Source organism: Argiope bruennichi, chromosome 6 (genome assembly GCF_947563725.1).
Source record: "Argiope bruennichi chromosome 6, qqArgBrue1.1, whole genome shotgun sequence".
NCBI lineage: Eukaryota > Metazoa > Arthropoda > Arachnida > Araneae > Araneidae > Argiope > Argiope bruennichi.
In genome coordinates this window covers 110,824,794-110,846,002 of record NC_079156.1, presented here as the reverse complement: position 1 = coordinate 110,846,002, position 21,209 = coordinate 110,824,794, and the positions used below count along the sequence as shown (strand labels likewise).

General features: G+C 29.0%; 2 protein-coding genes across 2 annotated transcripts; both read left to right on the top strand.

Moving 5' to 3' along the window:
- The first annotated feature begins 1,760 nt into the window (after positions 1 to 1,760).
- Positions 1,761 to 3,916, top strand: LOC129972709 (adult-specific rigid cuticular protein 11.9). Its single transcript, XM_056086941.1, has 2 exons — positions 1,761 to 1,844; positions 3,348 to 3,916. The coding sequence occupies exons 1-2, from the start codon at positions 1,836 to 1,838 to the stop codon at positions 3,747 to 3,749; spliced, it is 411 nt and encodes a 136-aa protein (XP_055942916.1). The 5' UTR covers positions 1,761 to 1,835; the 3' UTR covers positions 3,750 to 3,916.
- A 6,451-nt stretch (positions 3,917 to 10,367) lies between these two features.
- LOC129972603 (adult-specific rigid cuticular protein 11.9-like) lies at positions 10,368 to 14,028 on the top strand. Its single transcript, XM_056086802.1, has 2 exons — positions 10,368 to 10,499; positions 13,463 to 14,028. Exons 1-2 carry the CDS (start codon positions 10,383 to 10,385, stop codon positions 13,862 to 13,864), a joined length of 519 nt encoding a protein of 172 aa, XP_055942777.1. The 5' UTR covers positions 10,368 to 10,382; the 3' UTR covers positions 13,865 to 14,028.
- The last annotated feature ends 7,181 nt before the right edge of the window (positions 14,029 to 21,209 follow it).

The window sequence follows — 21,209 nt, the reverse complement described above, 5'->3', positions numbered from 1 at the left end:
GCCAATTTAATGCTTAATTTTTCAATTTATTTATTTCAAGTAATATTACATAAATAAATTTCGGATTTCATCATTTCATAACAAATTCTATTTTTGAAATATAGTTTCAAAATATTGATTTATAATTTTTAAGCATGAGGATATTTTTTTCATTTCTGAAAAAAATTTGACTAGCTATTTTTCTTTCTAAAAAATTTACTTTATCGATGAAAAATTGCTATATTTAAGCATGTCTAGACAATGGAAGTACTTTTCATCAATTTTCTCATGCATTTATTCAATATGGTGTCTTTGGTTTGTAAGTCAATGAAGAGATTCGAATATGAATTTTCGACTCCTTCTCTTTTAGTAATTGAATTTAAAATTTAATACAGATCTATAATTTGAATTTTACGAAATAAATTTCATTTATTTGTGTTTGAATTGTCGGATTCATATATTCACGGATAGCATTTAGTTAATATGTTTGATTGTTAGATCATAGAGAGGTGTGCAATTTCAGTTTAAAAATCGTATACTAAATTACTAGCTAATTGTCTTTTTGAGCAATTGCGTTCGCATAATCTAAAATTAATAGATTTGTAGACATTTAACCCGTATTTAGTAATATAGATAACAATTTTTGCTTCAATTCAAGGAGATCTAAAATATGCAGAATTCAACAAAAATTAGAAGACGAATTTGTTACAATACGTTCCATATAATTCACATATCAAAGGATAAAACGTTTATTTATCAATAAATAATTAATTCAATTTTGACTCAGTATTTAATGATATTGATTTAAGCTTTACTGAATATTATAATATATACTCTTCGTAATGTTTTATCTGTATAATTTTATAATTATTCACTTTTTCTATCATATTGAAGAGTCATGACATTTAAAATAGGAACGCAAAGAACGCAAAATATCCGAAGTTCGCAAATTTGGAAAGACGTATTTGGATAATAGGAGCTGGAAAATTACTTTGAAGCGTGGTTTAATAAAGTTAAAAATTATAACATCTAATATAAGATACCTGAAGAAAACCAAGGGTAGAAATCTATCCAAAAATTTGTCAGACAGACAGATTTCCATTTTCCAAAAATGTGTTTTTCGATCTCAAGAAGGTCTAAAACGTGGGGAAAAATATAGAGTTCTAATTTTTCGACGATTACTGTACTTTCTTTATACTACGTATACGAGGGAAAAAAACAAATTTATCAATTGAAAATATGTTTATCTAATGGGAAAAAAAATCCCTGAATCAATATTTTTCCAGAGAAAAATTGCCATGTTTATGTGTTAATAAGCTTTATTTAGAAATGTTTAATATCTTTAGATGTCTACTATATTAAAAATCAATGTTCCATCGATTTTCAGTTTTCGAAATATTTTTTTTTAATTTAGCATAAATTGATATTCATTAAAGCTTTTTACTATTATGACCACATCTTCCCATCAATGACACTTCTAATTGCTTTGGTGGGTGGGTTCGGCTTAGATTAAACTAGTTTTATCCATAATGAAAAAAGAGAGTAAGAATGCGGTTGATGGTTGATCCAAGAGTAACACTTTATTAATATGCATAATTATTCGTAAATAGTTGTTTTGCATTACGCGGTCCCAATCGACCTTGTTTGGCATTCCGCTTCTTACAGCGACCAATATTCTTTTTCATCCCACTTGTTTGACCATGAAATTCATCCGATTTTCACGTGAGATCGATTTTAATCATGGGTGAATGAGCTGGGAGGATTTGTATAAATACTCGTCATTCTGTCATCTTTTTCATCCGTGATCATCTGTCTCAGTTTCATCAGGTCCTTTCCTGTCCCCTTCTACAAGCATCATGAAATTCGTAAGTAACTGTTAACTTTTTCTTTTCTCTCTTCTTTCTTTTCATTTTTAAATTCTTCTGTACGAAATATATCAAAAGAAAGAATTGTCAAATTATAAAGAATTATCAAAAAATTCAAATTCTAGATTTTGATGAATTTTTACATTTCTGACCTCTTAGAGTCCAAAAAACTCTTTGCTAGTATTATCTCTATATGTGAACCTGGTAACTCAAAAACCGTTTTAAGCCAAACGAAATAAATTTGATAATTGATCTTTAAATCAAATTGTCGATTTCTATCAAATTTTGAATAAAATTCATTTGGAAGAAGTTTGTGCGTCTGTCGGTTCTAGTGTAGATTTGGGTGCTCCTTCGAGTGGAGACAAATTTCAGCGATGAAGCACTACTTCTGGTTTCTATAATGTTTTGTTTTCTAGACGTTACTGTTGGGTTAACAACTGAAAATCTCCTTGGCGTCAAAAAAAAAAAAATTGCCAAAAAATAAAGTGGCACCCAATTGTAAACTTTTACCCGTCTGCCTTTTAGAGTGAAATTGAATATAATAATTTCAAAACTCTGTAATGACTAAAACGAAACTGAAGAAGTCGTGCCGTCATACATTAGGCGTGTTCTTATTAAAATGAGTAAGACGACATAGAAATTTAATATTTACATGGCATTAAATATAACTATCGAAGATTAACAGAAGTAACGATGATACGCACTTCAAATCTCTCGAATAAAAGTAAATCAACAAAATAGAGTTGAGTTGTCACACAACTTTCAAGTTCAATAACAAAGTGTTTTAAGTTGCGTGTGAGTTTATTTTTGCTTCTTCGTTGCACCACAACGCAAAGAGCTAGATAGGTAACATTTCGTATAAAGTTTTAACATGTAAGGTGCATATCCATATTAAATTTGGGACGGAATCCGTCAACTGTCTGTTAACTCAAAAACTCAACGAATTAGGTAATAATCTACCCAAACTGCTGTTTTGAAACAGATTTCGGGCCATATCTATCAACGTCTGTCTGTTCATCAGTCTCTTTTCGGGTATATTCGATTTTGGTAGCTAGAAAACGGAATAAGCTAAGCTAAGGAAATTAATATCTGACCTTCAAACCATACAACTCATATACAAACTGGCTTATGAAATTTTTACATGGACTTGATGGCATTATTCCAAATTTGAACACATTTTGAATCCAATAGTTCAACGGAAAAAGGTTAAACTGTATACTTGTTTCCTTCTATTTAACACATTCACCCATGGGGCACACTTATATCTTAATTGTATCCAACCATGTATCAAATTAGATTATCTCTCCTCAGCCGTAATTAAGACAAAGGAAAAAAGAGATCATTTAATGAGATAAATGGTCCGAATATCAGTATACATTGCAGTTTTGATATTAGATGAAAGTTTTCGTCTGAGACTAAATGGCAATTTAGCTTAAAGTATGCAACTAATGAATTAGTTGTTAAATTATTCTAAACATGCAATTATTGCTTTTATTTTTGCAGTTCTTGGTACCTCTTTTCTTGGCCTCCGTTGCCATGGCTGCCGACATGGGCATGAACATCGCCGGAGGAGCCTACAATTTCGGTTACAACACCGGCGATGCTGGTGGTCACAGCCGAGTGGAATCCGGTAGTGGAAGCTCGGTGGCCGGTAGCTACAGTTACGTTGACGCCAATGGTGACCGCAGAACCGTCCAGTACACAGCCGGACCCGGAGGATACCAGGCCAGTGGTGATGTCGGAGTGGACAGGAGAACAGCCGCAGCTGCAGCTGCTCTAGCTGCCATGGCACCCAAGGCACCAGTCCCAGCACCTGTAGCTGCACCTGCTGCACCCTGGTACAATCCTGTACCAGTCGCTCCCGCCATCATAGCAGGTCCTGGAGGATACATGGCAAAGTGGTGAAGAATTCTTTTGCTGAAGTCAGAGCTTTAAAATAAAAAATGCTGAACTCCTTTGTTAAATTTTTTTAGAATTTTATACAAAGACGTTTGCATTTTATATTTGTACCTCAAAAACATTTGTGGCACACGAATTATCTAATGATGTCAATAAATTTTTATTTTGATAAATTTTGTTTTTATTTCTATATAAAGTTCTATTTTATTCTTTTTTAGAAGTTAAATTTCTCATATTAAGGATAATAAATGTTTCAAAAACCTAGAAGTTTGTTTTGCAATATTGGAATACTGAATAATACTGAAAATACTAAACGTAAAATATTGACTTATATTATTAATTAAAAATTATCGATATCTCTCAAAAAATTATCATTTCTTTTCACTTAAAAAAAGAATTCATTATTTATTAAATTCTTTTTATTCCTATTCAATTTAAATTTTAGAAAATTTGATAAATATAATATAATATAAAAAACACAATTTAATAATTTAAGTTTTAAAATTTACTATCTTAAGTTAGTTTCTGACATATTATCCATTCAATTTTATTTATTCTTTTATCAATACATATCTTTTTTTCAATGGAAGATAATACAGAATTGTTTTAAATATCATAGCATCAATAAAGCCTCACAAAATCAGAATTAAATTTTAAATTAAATAGCGTTTAAGAAAAAAAAATTGAAAAATAAAAAATTCTTTAATCGTAAAAAGATTGAAGCGACGAATCATCTATAAAGAGTAAAAAGAATTTAAATCAAATTTTAAAAAAAAATCAGAATAAAGAATTAATAGAATTTAATTCAAATTAATGAATAATAAAGAATTAAAAATAAACAAAATTTATATAAAAATAAGGCTTTCGAGAATTGAAATTAAAGTAATAATGAAGTAATAATTTGTTTTGTTCAAAAGTTTTGCTAGAATAATCAGTACTTCATTACAAAGGGTTAACTCAATTATGATATCACATGAATCGGCTCTATTAAATTAATTGATATAAAAACATAAATTAAATCGTTTGCATTACTACAGTTAGAGTAAGAATGAATGAATAAAACTTTGCGGAATAAAACTGAGCAAATAAATAATGAAATCGTTCAGAATAAATTCAATAAACATTCTTCTTATATAATTTTCATTTACTAATATGTTCTAAATAAAAATAAAACTATAATTGCAAATTACGATAGAAAATTTACAAGTATATTAATCCTAATACAGGCGTAAGAATTCTTTAAAACCTCTAAAATGTAGAAACACTGAACAAAAATTCTAAAAATATGAGAATAAAATCATTTAAAAAAAAAGTATTAAAAACCTTAATCTGAAATTACCTTAATATATATATATATATATATATGATTTCCTGTCATAATATTATGATTAATTAAAAATAAAATGAAAGGTTTTTATAAAGTTATTCAAAAACTTATATTTTGATAATACAGATCTAAAATATTTCTCTAAGATTTATACCCAATCCAACAATTGAAAAACTAAACATATTTACAAATATTTTGCGAAGCACGAGGAAAAACTAGTTCGTGTATTCATTAAAAGTTTGTCATTTAAAATTTTAATTTTCTATTAAATTATTTTAATAGAAAATAGCAAAACTTTCTATTTCTTAAGCTTCGCACACAATCCAATACTTGCTAAGCAAATAAATTATTCATGCTTTTTGCAAAGAGGTAAAATAAAAATTTAAAAAAAAATTTCGTCCATGCATTAGAAGTTTGCCAATTATATAAAAAATAAAATAAATGGCATATTTATGTTTTGTTTTTCAGTTTTGTTATTTTCAGTTCGGTGACTGCGTTAAAAAGACGATTATTATTATTGAAAAATCATGAATTTTTTTTTAAATTTAATATTCTTAATATTTGAACAGGTTTCTGTAAAAAACCGTTATAATTTTGTTTTTAAGTCTATTTTTTGGGAAATTACACTGATTTTTATATTTGTATTGGCATACGTTTTAATGCTATTTTGCATCTGTAAATGCTTTTTTCTCATATTCTAATCTTTGGTAGAATTTTCTAACAGAAAACCACAGAAATTAAAATCTAATGCATATTTTTCATTCAAATTTTGTATGATAATTTTTCACTATGTTCCTTAGGCCTGGAACTAGTGAATAAGTAATCTATTCATTTAGAAATATTTTATAGTAGTTTTAGTGCTTCACAATGCGAAAAAAATTGAAAATTTCTTGTTATTTATCTGTCGGATTCTAATATTTAATGAAAGGAGAGAAATAAAGCTTATTTTTTAGTTCAGGAACTAGAAAATATATGTTTTTAAGGTAAATTTTAAGCAAATTATTTGATAAACTTCTAAACTAGAAGGTTTTTGTTTTATACCTCTTTTTAACTAAAAAAACGCTCCTTTTTCCAATTTTTTTTTAAAAATTTATGTTGCATTTTGGTTTGTAGATGGGTTTTTTTTTAAATCTTTTTTTTAAAACAAATATTAAAAAACATAACTATCTTCAAATAGTTTTCAAAAAATTCCTCCCGAACGTAATCACATATTTTAGCAACATAATATAAATCAATTTCTTATCACATAATCCCCGCCAAAAAATAATTTAAGTAACGTTTTTAAGTACTCATTTAGGACAATTATTTTTATAATTTTTAAGCCTAGGGATATTTATTTTATTCCTTAATATAATTTATCAAGCAATTTGATTCGAATAAATAATTTTTTTATAAAAAATAAATGATTAAAAGAATTTTTGTTATATTTAAGCAAGTCTAACCACGAAGAATGCTCTATTTCGATTTGCTCGGATGTTATTCAATATGGCACCTTTTGTGTTTAGTTAGCTTAGTGAAAAGAATCTTCACTCTCTTCCCTTTCGGAAATTAAATTTTAATTAATATAGATCTATAATTTGAAGCTGATTTCTTGGTCCCAAATTTCATTTATTTTTATTGCTTTCTTAAACTGTTCATGCTCACATGCACGGATGCACAAATCAGTGAACATTCCATACTTTAAAAGAATTGGTAATACAGAACTATAATTGTGATAAATTATATTTCATATATCTAGCTCGTTTCAATTTTTTTTTCATCGTACCGTACACAAACAAGTAAATTTACAGATAATCTTCTTGTAAATGGATTTTGATAAAATCTGCAATTTATGGTGCAGTGATCATATACAAGAATTAACAGACACTCTTCTTGAAAATAGATTTTCGATAAAAATCTACAATTAATAATGCAATTGTAATATATCAGAATTTAACAGACAGCCTCCTTGTAAATGGATTTTGATAAAAATCTACAATTTGTTGTACAATTACATAAACTATAGATATGACAGTTAAATAAGAATTTAACAGGCAGTCTTCTAGTTAATGTATTTTGATAAAAATCTACAATCTACATACGTCGCAATGAACATATATTGAAATTTAACAGACAATTATCTTGTAAATGGATTTTGATAAAAATCTACGATTTATCGTGCAATGACCACATATCAGAATTTATTTATATGCCTTGTTTCATTTCGAGAGACAGACATATATATTGCCTGGCTGTTACACATTTGAAGAAACCAAAAGAATAAAGGCGTAAACTGAAACCGACAAACTGTAAATCGACGAACACGTTTTATATTAATTAGAACTTAAACTAAAGAGACAAATAAAAAAATATTATAAATTATGGCAAAGCTTTTAAAATGAAAATGTGAACGCAGAGTATTATTGTAATTCCAAAACTTTTTTTACTTTTTCATATATGAAGTATATAAAGAGAACGTATTGCAATCGTAAACATATCCGAAATTACGATTTTGACAAATCTCCACGATTATAAAATCTTTGAATATGAAAAATTAATTTTTAAAATTATTTTTGTCCGTCTGCGAGCACAATAACACAAAAGCGCCTCCAGGCTAGATTTTGGTACGTGGTCTTTAAATCAAATTTGTCGATTTCTATCAAATTTTGGACGAAATCGATCTGTTGGTCTGTACGAACACGATAATTTCAGGACGAAAAAAGCGAGATAAGCACGATTTCGTTTTCAGTTACAATATATATTGTGCAGTTCCATTACAAACTTAAGAAAGAATTCGTAGAAAGGTTGGCTGTTTGTCGGCTTGACATTCGGATATATGCAAACACAATCATTAAATAACACAACAACATAGAAAAATAATATTTGGGATATGATCTTGTGCTAGCTTTCATCTCAATCGGTTGACTATAAAAATCATTCAAAATGCTTACTCGATTATTTTCATTATAATATAGAGGTTAACACTTTCATGTATGAAACTTTTAAAATAAAAATCTAAGCGACTGTGGCGTTCACTCTTGTGTTCCAGGTCCTTATTTGTATATGAGAAAGAAGGTAATCCTTGATTAAAGAGTAAACGAGAAAGACTTCTTTCTCTGATTTAACCTGTGAAGTTCTAAAATGTAGAGATCCTTCAAATTATAATATATGAATTTGTTCACAATTACAGAAGTCCATTTCTGTTTTGAAGATGTAAAAGTAAAAAGTGATTCTATCAACAGTTGATCAAAAGTGTTATAAATTTATAGTGAATAGCTTATAAGCCAGTTAACAGCGACGCGACACGAGCAATTGCTTTTGTATTGTGGTCATGTTACTCGGCTGCGAACTACAAGGTCCCAGGTTCTATCCTCACCCATACCAATCCGCCATAGATTATTTGTTAAATTGTTTTAATTTGGGTTTGACTTAACATTATTATTAAATTAGATAAATAGTAATATTTTCTTTCCAAAATTTTATAATGGCTTCCTTTTCTATCTTCTTAGGTAGGTGGCTACGTTGAAAAGTAAATTTTGCAAAACTAAGAATTCTTTTTTATTTAATATTCTTAACGCTTGAACAGGTTTCTTTAAAAAACCGTTATAATGTTTTCCTAAATTTTTTTTATATAAGTTACACTGATTTTTATATTTCCATTTACATATGTTTTAATGCTATTTTGCATCTTTAAATACTATTTTCTCAAATATAGAATATGATAGAATTTTCTTACGAAATATTTCATAAATTAAAATCCAATGCATAATTTTTGTTCAAATTTGGGATAATAATTTTTCAATATGTTCTGCCGTTCTTGTACTATAGAATAACTAATGTACTATAGAATAACTAATCAGAAAATATTTATTTAGAAATATTTTCTGATTATTTTAGTGATTCACAATATGAAAAGAATTGGAAATTTCGTGTTATTTATCAGCCGAACGCCAATATTTAAAGAATGGAGAGAAATACAACTTATTTTTTAATTCAAGAACTAGATAATATATTCCTAAGCTATCCGCAAAATTTTAAACAAAGCATTTGATAAATCTCTAAACTAGATGGTTTTTGATTTATACCTCTTTTTAGCCGGAAAAAAAAGCCCTTTTTTCCAATTTTTAGAAAAACTTTTGGCATTTAACTCGTATATTTTGATTTCATAGATGTTTTTTAATCTTTTTTATACAAATATTCAAAAATATAACCCGAACGATTCCATCCGAACGAAGTTACAGACCTTAAAATGTCAAAACATTTGCAGAAAGTACAGAACAGAACGCCATTTCATACCCTGGTATCCGTAACCATTCTGGTCACTGAACGATTTGATGGCCATGTTACAGGAATTTTATTAAATACCAAAATATTTATAGAAGGAAAAAAACGAAAATAACTATATACAGAATTTACTAAGATATAAGAAATGATAACAATATGAAACCATTTACAAAGATTTTCTACTTTGAAATATTATAGAAAAAATATCTGGAAAAATAATATGCAGAAAGATATTATGCATGAAAAAAAACATATGAATTTTGCATTCACTTGTTATCATAACATAGCAGATGAGGATGCAGTTATAAAAATTTAATAAAAAATAATTTGGTTTATGGTAACAGAGAAAATTTCTATTTGAAAGAAATTTATGAATGCATATGTATGTAAAGAATCTGTGGTGCTTTTTTTCCTCTTAGTCTTTGTGTATGTGACACTTTATGTTGGAAACTAAGGAGGCAAGTGCGATATCACATATATAACAAATGAAATAATTTCTGATATACTTACCAAAAAAAAAAATCAGATGCAGAACATGGAAAACTCTGTTTATTTAATAAAAAAAAAAAAACTAAATCACTACTTTTATGGAGAAAAAATAACTAGCCAAATTTATTCGTTAATATACCTTGTTTGCGGCTGTTTCATTCCCTCAGATGTTTATTATAAAAAGTCAGAGCTCCAGAAATTTTCTGTTTTTGAAATAGTTCTTTAATTAATCATTGATTGACATTCATTAAAAATTATTACTATTATGATCACATATTCTCATCAATGATTAATCTAACCTCTTCTTTGGGTGGGTTTGATTTCGACTAAACTAGTTTTACCCATAATTAAGGAGGAATTAAGAATGCGGTTGAATCGAGAGTTAATCCTCATTAACGCGCAGAATTATTCGAAAACGGTTGTTTTGTATTATAAATCCAGTCGACCTTGTTTGGTATTTCGCTTCTTGTTGGGCAGCGTCCGTTGTTCTTTTTCATGCCATTTGCTTGGCCATGGAATTCACCCGATTTTCACGTGAGATCGAATTAAATCATAGTTGAATGAGCTTGAAAAAGTTGTATAAATACTGGACATCCTGTCATCTTTGTCACTCGTGGTCATCTGATTCCAATTTCGTGAGGTTTCTTCTAGTCTACTTCTGGAGCATCATGAAATTTGTGAGTAGTTTTTTGCCCCATATTTCCTTTTTCTTTATTAATTTTATTGTATAAAAATTAAGCAAATTTAAAAATTATAATCTTTAAAAATTTAAAAGGGATTCGAATTTGTAGTCTGAAAAATTATAGCATGATGATGTTTTAGTATTTATTGATTTATCTTCATTCCATTTTTCGAAATTTATTCTTAAAAATATAATACAGATAATATGCTCATAAAATTATATATTTATTATAATTTTAATATTCGTGAAAAAAATTCTGTAACTGAAATAATAAAATGTATTGTTGTAAAATATTTTTTTTTAAATTATTGATGCTAGAGAAAGGAAGAAGAAAATTGTGCAAAAATAAAGATACTGTCACTGAAATGTTCTTTTTATATTTTAAATTTGTTAAACATAATTTTTGTAAAATAATATGCTTTGGAGTTAACCAAGAAAAAAGTAAATATTTATATAAAAGCAATTATTAAAAGAAAAACATATAAAATTTTGAAATATATTCAGTAGTATATATTTCACTATATTTTTGTCTTAATAAGATTTACAAGATTATCTGTTCCTATTTATTGTATGTTCTATTACGGTTTTATTTTTCAGTTTGTTCAATAAATATCGTAAAATAAATATCATATTAACAAAGAAGCATTTGAAGTTTTATTTCCTTATTTCAGATTACAGAATGCTCACTATTTTTTTAATCGTTATAAATATAATTCTTTGTGTTTTTATATAGTTCATAAAATTTTTTCCCTTATGCCAAAACATTTTAATAAACGCTTTCTTTTAAAAAGAAAAAACCTGGACAACTGTCCCACTTTTTTTTATCATTATTATTAAAATGTGTATGTATATCGAACCTAAAAACTATTATTCTGGAAATATATAATTCCAGAAAACTAACTACCAGGAGACTTTATATTTAACTTTATATGCATGCATATAAAGTATTTATATTTATATGCTTTATATGCATGCAATGCATAATCGTTTGCTAATGCAAACGATTATGCATTGTGAATTGTATATTACTAGCTGAACAACGAAGTCTAATGACACAACCACTAAAATAGGATGCGTTTTCTCGCTAGGCAAACCAAAATCGCACCAGTTGTTCAAAAACTCGCCAAAAGTCAGAATTAATTCCCTTCACGAGACCAACTTTAGTGAGTTTATTTTTAAGTTAACCCAGTATAATTACTTTTATTATTAGTTTTTCCTCGAGTTTCCTTTTCCCATTTTCTCATAAAAGGCATTTGAAAAAAGAATCCCAGTTAATTATTTTACTCCCACTATGTTTATCATTCAATAATTTATTTAATTTTCCTTTCTGTAAGATATATCGTAATTTTGATTTAAACATTTGAATTGGTTCTCTTGATTTGCATGATTTATTTGGCTTCATTCAAAATAACCATCAATATTATCAACATAGATGTTAAATGGCTCCGATTTCGTCCAAAGGACATCGACTACCAAATAATTATTTCTCATTAAGTATAAGAGAAAATGTTTACAACTAAAACTCATGCTTGCATTTTTAAGGATTATATTTGCCTACGAAAAAGTTCTAACAGCAGGAGTTGTGCTTGATTGTAATAAAATCCAGTAACAAATAGAATCATTAATTTATGACATATATTTTTGAAGAATTTCTTGGAGAAATATAAAATACAGCAACGTGCTTTTTAAGCATCTTACAAGGAATGGATATAAAATGAAGTATTAAGGAAAAGACCTATAATCGAAATTTTAATAGAGAATTTCCATGATTAAAAATATGATGTTAACAGTTCAAATTCATTAAAATGTAATATTATACTAATAAAAAATTTATTAGTATAATATTCTATAGTATTGAAAACAATAATTAAATTTTAAAATTATGATTTATCAAAAAATTAAGAATAACATAGATTATTACATAACTTGAATGCTAATTATACATCACATTTCTTATTTAGGTATATGATTGAACATGAAGAAAAGTGTTTAGTTTTAAACAAATCTTTAAATGCCATCTGACCTGCTAACTGTTGTTATTATTTAGTATACCCAGATAAGTTGAATTAAGTTCATCGAATGATTTTTTTTTTTCACGAACATTTTGACCAACACATTAAATTCAGAATTTTTCAGTGGATTCCATTGCATCCTTAAAAAAAGACAGAAAAATATCTTCAAATTTTTTTCCATCAAAACGTAAATTAATCAAGTAATTTTCTTTCATTAATTCAGCCTCTATGAATAATGCCTAAGGCATGCATATTTCCCCTTAAAACGAAAGAAGAACAAAGGATTCGGGATGAAAATCCACGAACTTTAGAAAGATGGAAAGATAACAGAAACTTTGCTTTCCTTGGGACGTATATGTAAAGTACTTTACCTTTATAGAGATCATTGGTAACCTTTATTTAATATACTTCAAATCAGGTTAGTTATCACACATATTGCAGAATTTACACGTTGACTGCCGTGTCACTCACATTCGTGTGATAGCAAAAGTTCTCAGTCAGGGTAGAATTTGATGCGAGTAGAACAAGCCTATGTTTAATTTATATCTCCTTGTTTAACCACGTTGCTCAGCACGTGAATCGCCTATGATTCATACATACTATCCAATGAGACACATTTTCTTCTCTATTACAATTAAAAGAGAGCAAATAAGTAAACATCATATTAGATAATGGTCCGAATTACAGACATCAAGCAGAGCAGCCAACGTGTTAAACGAAATTAGTAAATTTTTTTAGCCTGTTCGATCGATATGCAATTTTTGTAAGTTCATAATTCGAAAGCCATACAAGGCATTCACAATAGGTATAACATTAGGTGATGTTTTTAAAAAAAAATCTAAGACTTAATTATTCAAAAATGAGCCTTTTCAAAGATATCCAGTGAACCAGTTTTTTTTATTCTAATTAAACATTATTTCATTCTTTTTTTTTTTTTTTTTTGCAGTTCTTGGTACCTCTTTTCTTGGCCTCCGTTGCCATGGCTGCCGACATGGGCATGAACATCGCCGGAGGAGCCTACAATTTCGGATACAACACTGGCGATGCTGGTGGTCACAGCCGAGTGGAATCCGGTAGTGGAAGCTCGGTGGCCGGTAGCTACAGTTACGTTGACGCCAATGGTGACCGCAGAACCGTCCAGTACACAGCCGGACCCGGAGGATACCAGGCCAGTGGTGATGTTGGAGTGGACAGGAGAACAGCCGCAGCTGCAGCTGCTCTAGCTGCCATGGCACCCAAGGCACCAGTCCCAGCACCTGTAGCTGCACCTGCTGCACCCTGGTACAATCCTGTACCAGTCGCTCCCGCCATCGTAGCAGGTCCTGGAGGATACATGGCAAAGTGGTGAAGAACGTCTTGCTGATGTCAGAGCTTTAAAATATGAGATGTTGAACCCTTTGTTAAATCTTATAGGATTTTTATGCTAAGGCGTTCGCATTTTGTATTTGTACTTCAAAAGCATTTGTGGAACACGAATTTTTTAAAGATTTTAATAAATGCTTGTTTCCATAAGCCTTTTATTGATTTCCTTATACAGTTTTATTTTAATTTCTTTATCAGTCAAATTTCAAATATTTAAGATAATAAATGCTTCAAAATTGGAAATGGTAGCTTTGCTGCTATGTTGGATTGAAATATTGATATTTAATTAATGGCATTAAATGTATCAACTAAAAAGAAACGATATTAGACCTCACGTACCAACTGAAAAAAAGGAAAACAGCTTGAGGGAATAAAAAGGCAAGAGAAATAGGAGGGGGAGTGTCCACCTCTCTGCCTCTCTTATATATTTAAGCCTTCGTCATTGCTTTATTAAGTCATTGCGCTTTTGAATTACCACGTACGCGAATTGCAGATTGATAGATTGTTACTCAGTTGATGGAATTGATTCAAAATATAATACAATTTAAGTATATGGGCCGAATTCCAAATGTCTAGTCTTTTGCATTTTAAAGGTATCTTGTTTACTTAAACACCTACAAATAAACTTCCTTCAGGTATTTTTTGCCCAAAATTTGATAAAAATCTAGATAGACCAAAGAAAAATAATACGCTCAATAGTTATGAAAAATTTTATTTTTAGCTCGATTTTATATAAATTATTATCGTAAAAATAATGCACTCCAAATAACAGATACCATTAAATGCATATACTTCATAATCAATCAAAATTACAAGTCAATTGCTAAACATTTATCGTTGTTTAACTCGCTATACAAAAAGCATTTCAACTTTAAAAATAGCAATACCTCATTAAATATTACGAAAAAAAAGATAAGAGAAGCTCTTTTTTTCTTCCTTTCATTATACAACATACACTTCTACGGAATCCAAACCTCTCTCACATACCCCACAGTGATATTGGAGATGTCATTGTCTGACTTGCAAATATATTAGCATTAGATTTATTTATCTCGTTGAGCGTAGCCTGGTGAAATGATATTCTACGATAATATTATAGTCAAACATTTTTTATGCACTACTTTTTTGTATGACTTTTTTTCATTCGGAATAAAATAATATTTTTATATTTAAAAAAAAGCCCGTCAAATGCATAAGATGAATAAGAAGTAAAAAAAGGAATTAAAAAGGAATTTTAGCAGAAAGAATAGTTTTGGAAATATCGTTTGAAATTTGAAATAGCTATCTTGTTTAATTAGGAATGATAGAAAGAATGATATTTATTTTCTTGTCGACAATGAATACATTCATTGAAATTGAATGATATGTAAAGGAGAAGTATAAATAATACTTATTCTATTTTTTGACTTTATTATTCAAATGCTTTAAATACTTCTAAAATTTCAAAAAAAAAAAAAAAATGTTCATAAGTTTTTTTATGCTGTTCTTATCTCCCACACTAAAAAAAGTAATACTTATTCTGGCTCATATTAGTAGCCTTCTTATTCGAAAAAATATTCTGATTCTTATAATCTTATGATGTTTCAAATTCCTTATATTTATTAAGTTTTTCTTATCAAAAATACTTATGTGTCAGAAGAAAACCAAAAAAGCTGAAATTTTGAAAACACTCTTTAAATCGGAAGCTTAATTACATTTAAATTTTCATTGGACGTTCAGAAATTCTACTTTATTGATATTTATTGTCTTAATTTTTTGATAGTGTTGCTTAGTTTTCCTTTAAAAAAATTATTTTCTAACTCGTACATCACTAATTAAAAGCATGTTTAATCTTTTTTTTTATTCTTAATGTTTTTTTAATTTTTCCGATTTCTCATAATTCATGATTATAAATGTTATGAAATTAAAAATAAATAGTTTTACCTGATAGTGATAGTACGAAAATTTAATTGGACATTGACATTATTAATTAAATATTATTGTATTAACTGGTAATTAAGAGTTATGTAACTATTAAAATGCTTTATAGTGGCGGAGAATAAATTGTACATATTCTATGATTCTAGTACATCCGGAATCGAGTGAGTTGATAATAATTCCATCCCTATATCAGAAAACAAATCAAGTTAAAAATGTAGGACAAGTGAACTGAAATGGAGTGTTTTTGAGTTTTTTCTCTGAAAGCTAAGCATTCAGTCCTAAATTTTTTGTTCTACAATTTAAAAATTGTAGAAAATTCTGAGCAAAGTGAATATCTGATGTTGGTTTAGTTAAGTTTAATTTAATTAGGTTAAAGGTCCATTTTTTTTAAGTTGCTTTAAAGCGATTTTGGACATCTCATTATTTTGGATGGCGATTTGTTGAAGAGGATCCACCTTAGTTCGTCCACCTTCTCTAGATTTTGACACCATATCACACAAGTCCTCAACTTATTTATGTACACATAAAAATAGTATTATTGACAATTTTTGGATAATTTTTATTGCATACAAAAAATCATAAAGCTAAAATTTTTGACAAAATCATAAAGCTAAAATTTTGATAATTACAATACTTTATCTATCTATGTATATACTTGAAATATAATAAAGTAAAAAGTAAAGACTAAAATACTTTTACTAATTTCAATATGACGAAGAAAATTTAGAAAGGGGAGCCTAAATAGCAGCAAGGTGAATAACTGCTAATAAGAAAAAAAAAATCTGAAAATAAAGGATTTTATTAAAATTCCTCAGGGGCTCATTAAAACAGTACACAAAAAACAAAAAACTCGCAAATATTTTACATATATTTTGTGCATTAATAAAACTTATCAGTGCATTGAATTAAAAAACCATCGCTGAAAGAAAAAAACAAACAAAATATAAATATAAATAAACAAATACTTGATATAGATGATGAATGTTCCGAAATTTTCTGGAAATAAAGGCCAGTGTTACATTGAAATGTAACCATAAAAAATTATGGTACAAATTATTTTAACAATTTATACCCCAATTTTTAAACTTATTTGTATGAAAAACTTATTGACGTACGTAATAACTACGTAATTGACCATTTACATAGAAAAATATCGCACTTTGAATATTCCAAATGAAATAGTTCCCTTTCACTTCAGACGAACAATATTCTATAGTATCTTTTCTAAAACTTCATTGTTTTCCTTCTTTATTTCATTTTTGTGTGTTTATTGCTAATAAACGTTTGCTTTTGCTTGTTGATGGATGGAACATAACTATGTTTCTTATAATTGTTTTTTTTTTCTTTTGTGAATACTTATTCTGTATTTGCATTTTACGTTGTAATATATATTTATATTATCACTACTAAGATGCACCTAATTAACCGCAGAGCGCAATTTGAAAAATAAAATAGATTTATTAACTCGAAGCAACTCGTAACATAACAGAGCAGATAATTTATCTTGAGAGAAAGGCCGCGGTGGCCTGGTGGTAAGGTCTCGGCTTCGGAACCGGAGGGTTTCAGGTTCGAGACTCGATTCCACCGAAGAATCGTCGTTTAAGGGGGTCTGTTGCACGTTAAATCCGTCCTGACCAAACGTCCTCCCGCTAGTGTGGTGTGGAGAGGGGGGTGCCAGCTCAGGTGTCGTCCTCGTCATCTGACCGCGGTTCAAAATGACGAGGTCCGTCCCAAAATAGCCCTAGTGTTGCTTCAAACGGGACGTTAATATAACTAAACTAAACTTAACTAAACTTATCCTGAGAGAAATTACTTGTGTGTGAAAGAATATTCTAGAATACTTGTCTTGAATTTTTAAAAAAGAATCAGATTAGTCTAAAATATTATTTTCTACTTCAAATAAATATGAAAGTCTGCGTGTGTGTGTGTATTCTCGTTTTACAGGCTAGACAATTTGATCTAGAATTACCTATTTGGCACATATATGCATTTTGAAGGATAAAAATGTGCATTTCGGTGCAATTTTTTGAAATCTTTATTTTAAAGAAATTTTGATGTTTTCCCGTCATGACTTCCAAATATATTACAGCACAGAAATTGTATTTATATCATCTTAAATAATGATGATAGCGCACTTAAAAAAAATTTTTGATAATTTTTTTTTTCATTATGTGAGAACATGATGTTGTTTTTGTTACGGGGTTTTGAATAATTGAAGGCAACGAATAATTGAAGCTCGAAATCCCGTAGGCAATGAATAAAGCATAAATGGTAATTTTCATCTTCATCTGCTTCACCTGCTTTTAACAATATTGGCATTATTGTTATTATGTATGCTTCTTTGAAAGCAGATGCGTTTTTAAAAGGTTCACGTGCTGTTAGAGACATGAAGTTCTCACCATAGTAATCCCACGGGGCTATAGAAGGCCACCCCATGGAGTCATCTACTGCGCATACGCAGAGGGTTTTCGTTATATCTCGTAAACTACATATGTTAGAGACAATGGGTTTTCACCATACTAATCCTACGGCGCTATAGAAGATTCTCCATGGAGTCCTCTACTGCGCATGCACAGATGATTTTCCTTATATCTCGTAAACTACATATTTTAGAGACAATGGGTTTTCACTTAGAATTACCCGCGTGGGTCATCTAAGCCTCCCCAAAATTTTGGATACATTGCACATGCGCAGTATATTTTGCTTAATATTGGTCAAATCAATGTCGGACCATAGAGTTCCTATGGGTCTCGGGATGTCGATGACGTCAACTTCCGGTCAGATCGGAAGTTTTTATATCTCGGATTCTATGCAACGTAGAGACGAGTGCGACCCATTTAAACACTCGTCTCGATGAATAGAGTTCGAATAACACTTTTACCAAAACTCTGGTCTCGGTTGGGTCCGAGATCGGGTCTCAAATTTACAAATGTGAATTACATTGCATTTGTTCATATCGTTGAATAGTACTCGCCGAAATGCACATAACGATACGAGTTTCACGTTGCTACTCCTAGTGATTCGCGAGTTACGGGGTCTCAAAGTTGTAAAAATTTGAATTTGCGCAAGGGTTTCGACCTCGGTTTTGCAAAAACTCTCTTTACGACTGGCATAGATACATTCTACTAGATGTCCTCTATCGAACGATACCACATTTACGTCGCTTACGTTATTAGGAGCCGAGAAACGGAAAAAGAACATAATGCTGCTTTGGTTGGGGGGGGGGGTTGAAGCTCGAAATCGCGTAGGCAATGAATAAATCATAAATGGGGCGTACTAAGCTTTCTCCTGATGAAACCTTGCAAAGAAAAAAAAAAGTTAACGAAAGAGCAAACAGAGGTTGGAACAAAACCTTCAATCAAATCTTTTAAGACAAAATCTTCAATCAACAAAAACGAATGATGAAAATTTAAAATTAGAAGCTGATCGAATTAAACATGAACGTAAAATAGCTTTACAACAGGAACAAAGAAAGCGTAAACGTATGCAGTGTGTTGCAGACTCTCAATCGCAACACTCAATTTCAAACACAGAACGTGTCCATTTGGATTCTGAATCACAAACATCAACGTTCAATACATAACGTCTCCTTTTCGATTCTGAGTTTCAAATATCGCTTTCTAGCTTTAAGCAATACATCGATTAAAATGTCCTGACATGATAACTTGAAATCTGCGATAGCAGATTTTAATTTTTTATTTTATTTATTTATTTATTTCTTATTTTATAACAAATTAAATTTTATTTTTTTGCTTTATAACAAATTACATTGTCGTCCCGAAACTCAAAAGTTTTCCTTTTTTTCTTAAAATATTTAATCGCGTAATTTTTTGTTATTGTTGGCAGCTAAAGAAAAGGGATTCTGTTGAATATCTGCATAGATTACAAAAAGGAATAAAAGAGTGCAGTTAGTATATCACGAAATTTAAAAGATAGATGAACCCAAATTTTTATGTTTTTAATGCTGCTATGTTATGAAATTGACTTCTTTAGGAGGTTGCATGAACACAATAACAGAATATATGTAAGGCAATGAAAATAACATGATTTTAATGTCTGCCAGTTTAATGAAATCATGGACATAAAGTATATCTAAACGATATAACTGAATTTAATTATAACCAATATCCCCGGCGAACTAAATGGTCACTAAAAGTGACCAAAAAGCAATAAATTTGTATCAGTTTAATTAATTAGCAACTTTGTGAAAATACTTTCATATATATATATTTATTTTTTGTTATGTATATCTTTGAATAAAGGTTTAAAAGAATAAAAAGCTTCAATAATTAACCATAATTATTAAATAATGACTTCCTTGATAATTAATTAAAGCATTTAATTATGATAAATGAAATGAAATAATAAACTTCAAATAAATATAACATCAAAAATTATTTTTTTAACTGCTAAAACTGCGGAAACTGCTAAACAGAAAATAACACAACCATTTGTTAAATGATTAAATAATATTTCAATATATTATAAACAAATAGGTCATAGTATTTTAATATATTTAATAGTGATTTTAATTACTGAATATAAACATAAATTGTTGTCAAATTTTATAATTTGTGAAATTAATATAATATATATATATATATATATATATATATATATATATATATATATATATATATATATATATATATATATATATAAATGTGTGTGTGTGTGTGCTTGTGTGGTGAAAGCTTATAAGCCAGTTAACAGCTACGCTAACCGAGCAAATGCTTTTGTATTGTGGTCATGCTACTGGGCTGCGAACCACAAAGTCCCAGTTTCTATCCTCTCTCATTCCAAACCGCCACACTTGTCTACGGGTTTTCTCGGCTCAGCAGTATTAACTCGTAAAACGTGTTTGATCATGGAAACGATTCCAAAAGCAAATTTCCGAATGTTTCGACTTGTTATCAAAGTCATTTTATTGATACCTGTGATAAATGCTGTAGAATTTGATGCCTAACCCGGAATTCAATATGAAGAGGTGCTTGTATGAATCAATAGATTGTAGGCCTAAATACGCTATTTGATGCAATATTGGAATATTAAAAATTTAGAAGATTTTTTCGAAATATTTCTTCCATAACGGGCAACTAAGAATTAGAACGAATTATTCCATTGAAAGCCACTTTTCTATACATCATTCTTTGTTCTGTGTGCGAAAGACTATACACTTTATAAAACGAAGCATTAAAACCTAATAATTAAATTGTTATAATAATAGGAATGCGTACTTTTTTAAATATATATATATATATATATATATATAATTGTAATTTTAAAACAAGGCGTAAGGAAAAATCAAGTAATTTTCTCTAAGCCATATATTCAAAAAATAAAATAAAATAATCCCATGTTTTATCGATATTCAATAGCATCATCGATATTAACATGCGGTTTTGTTATGT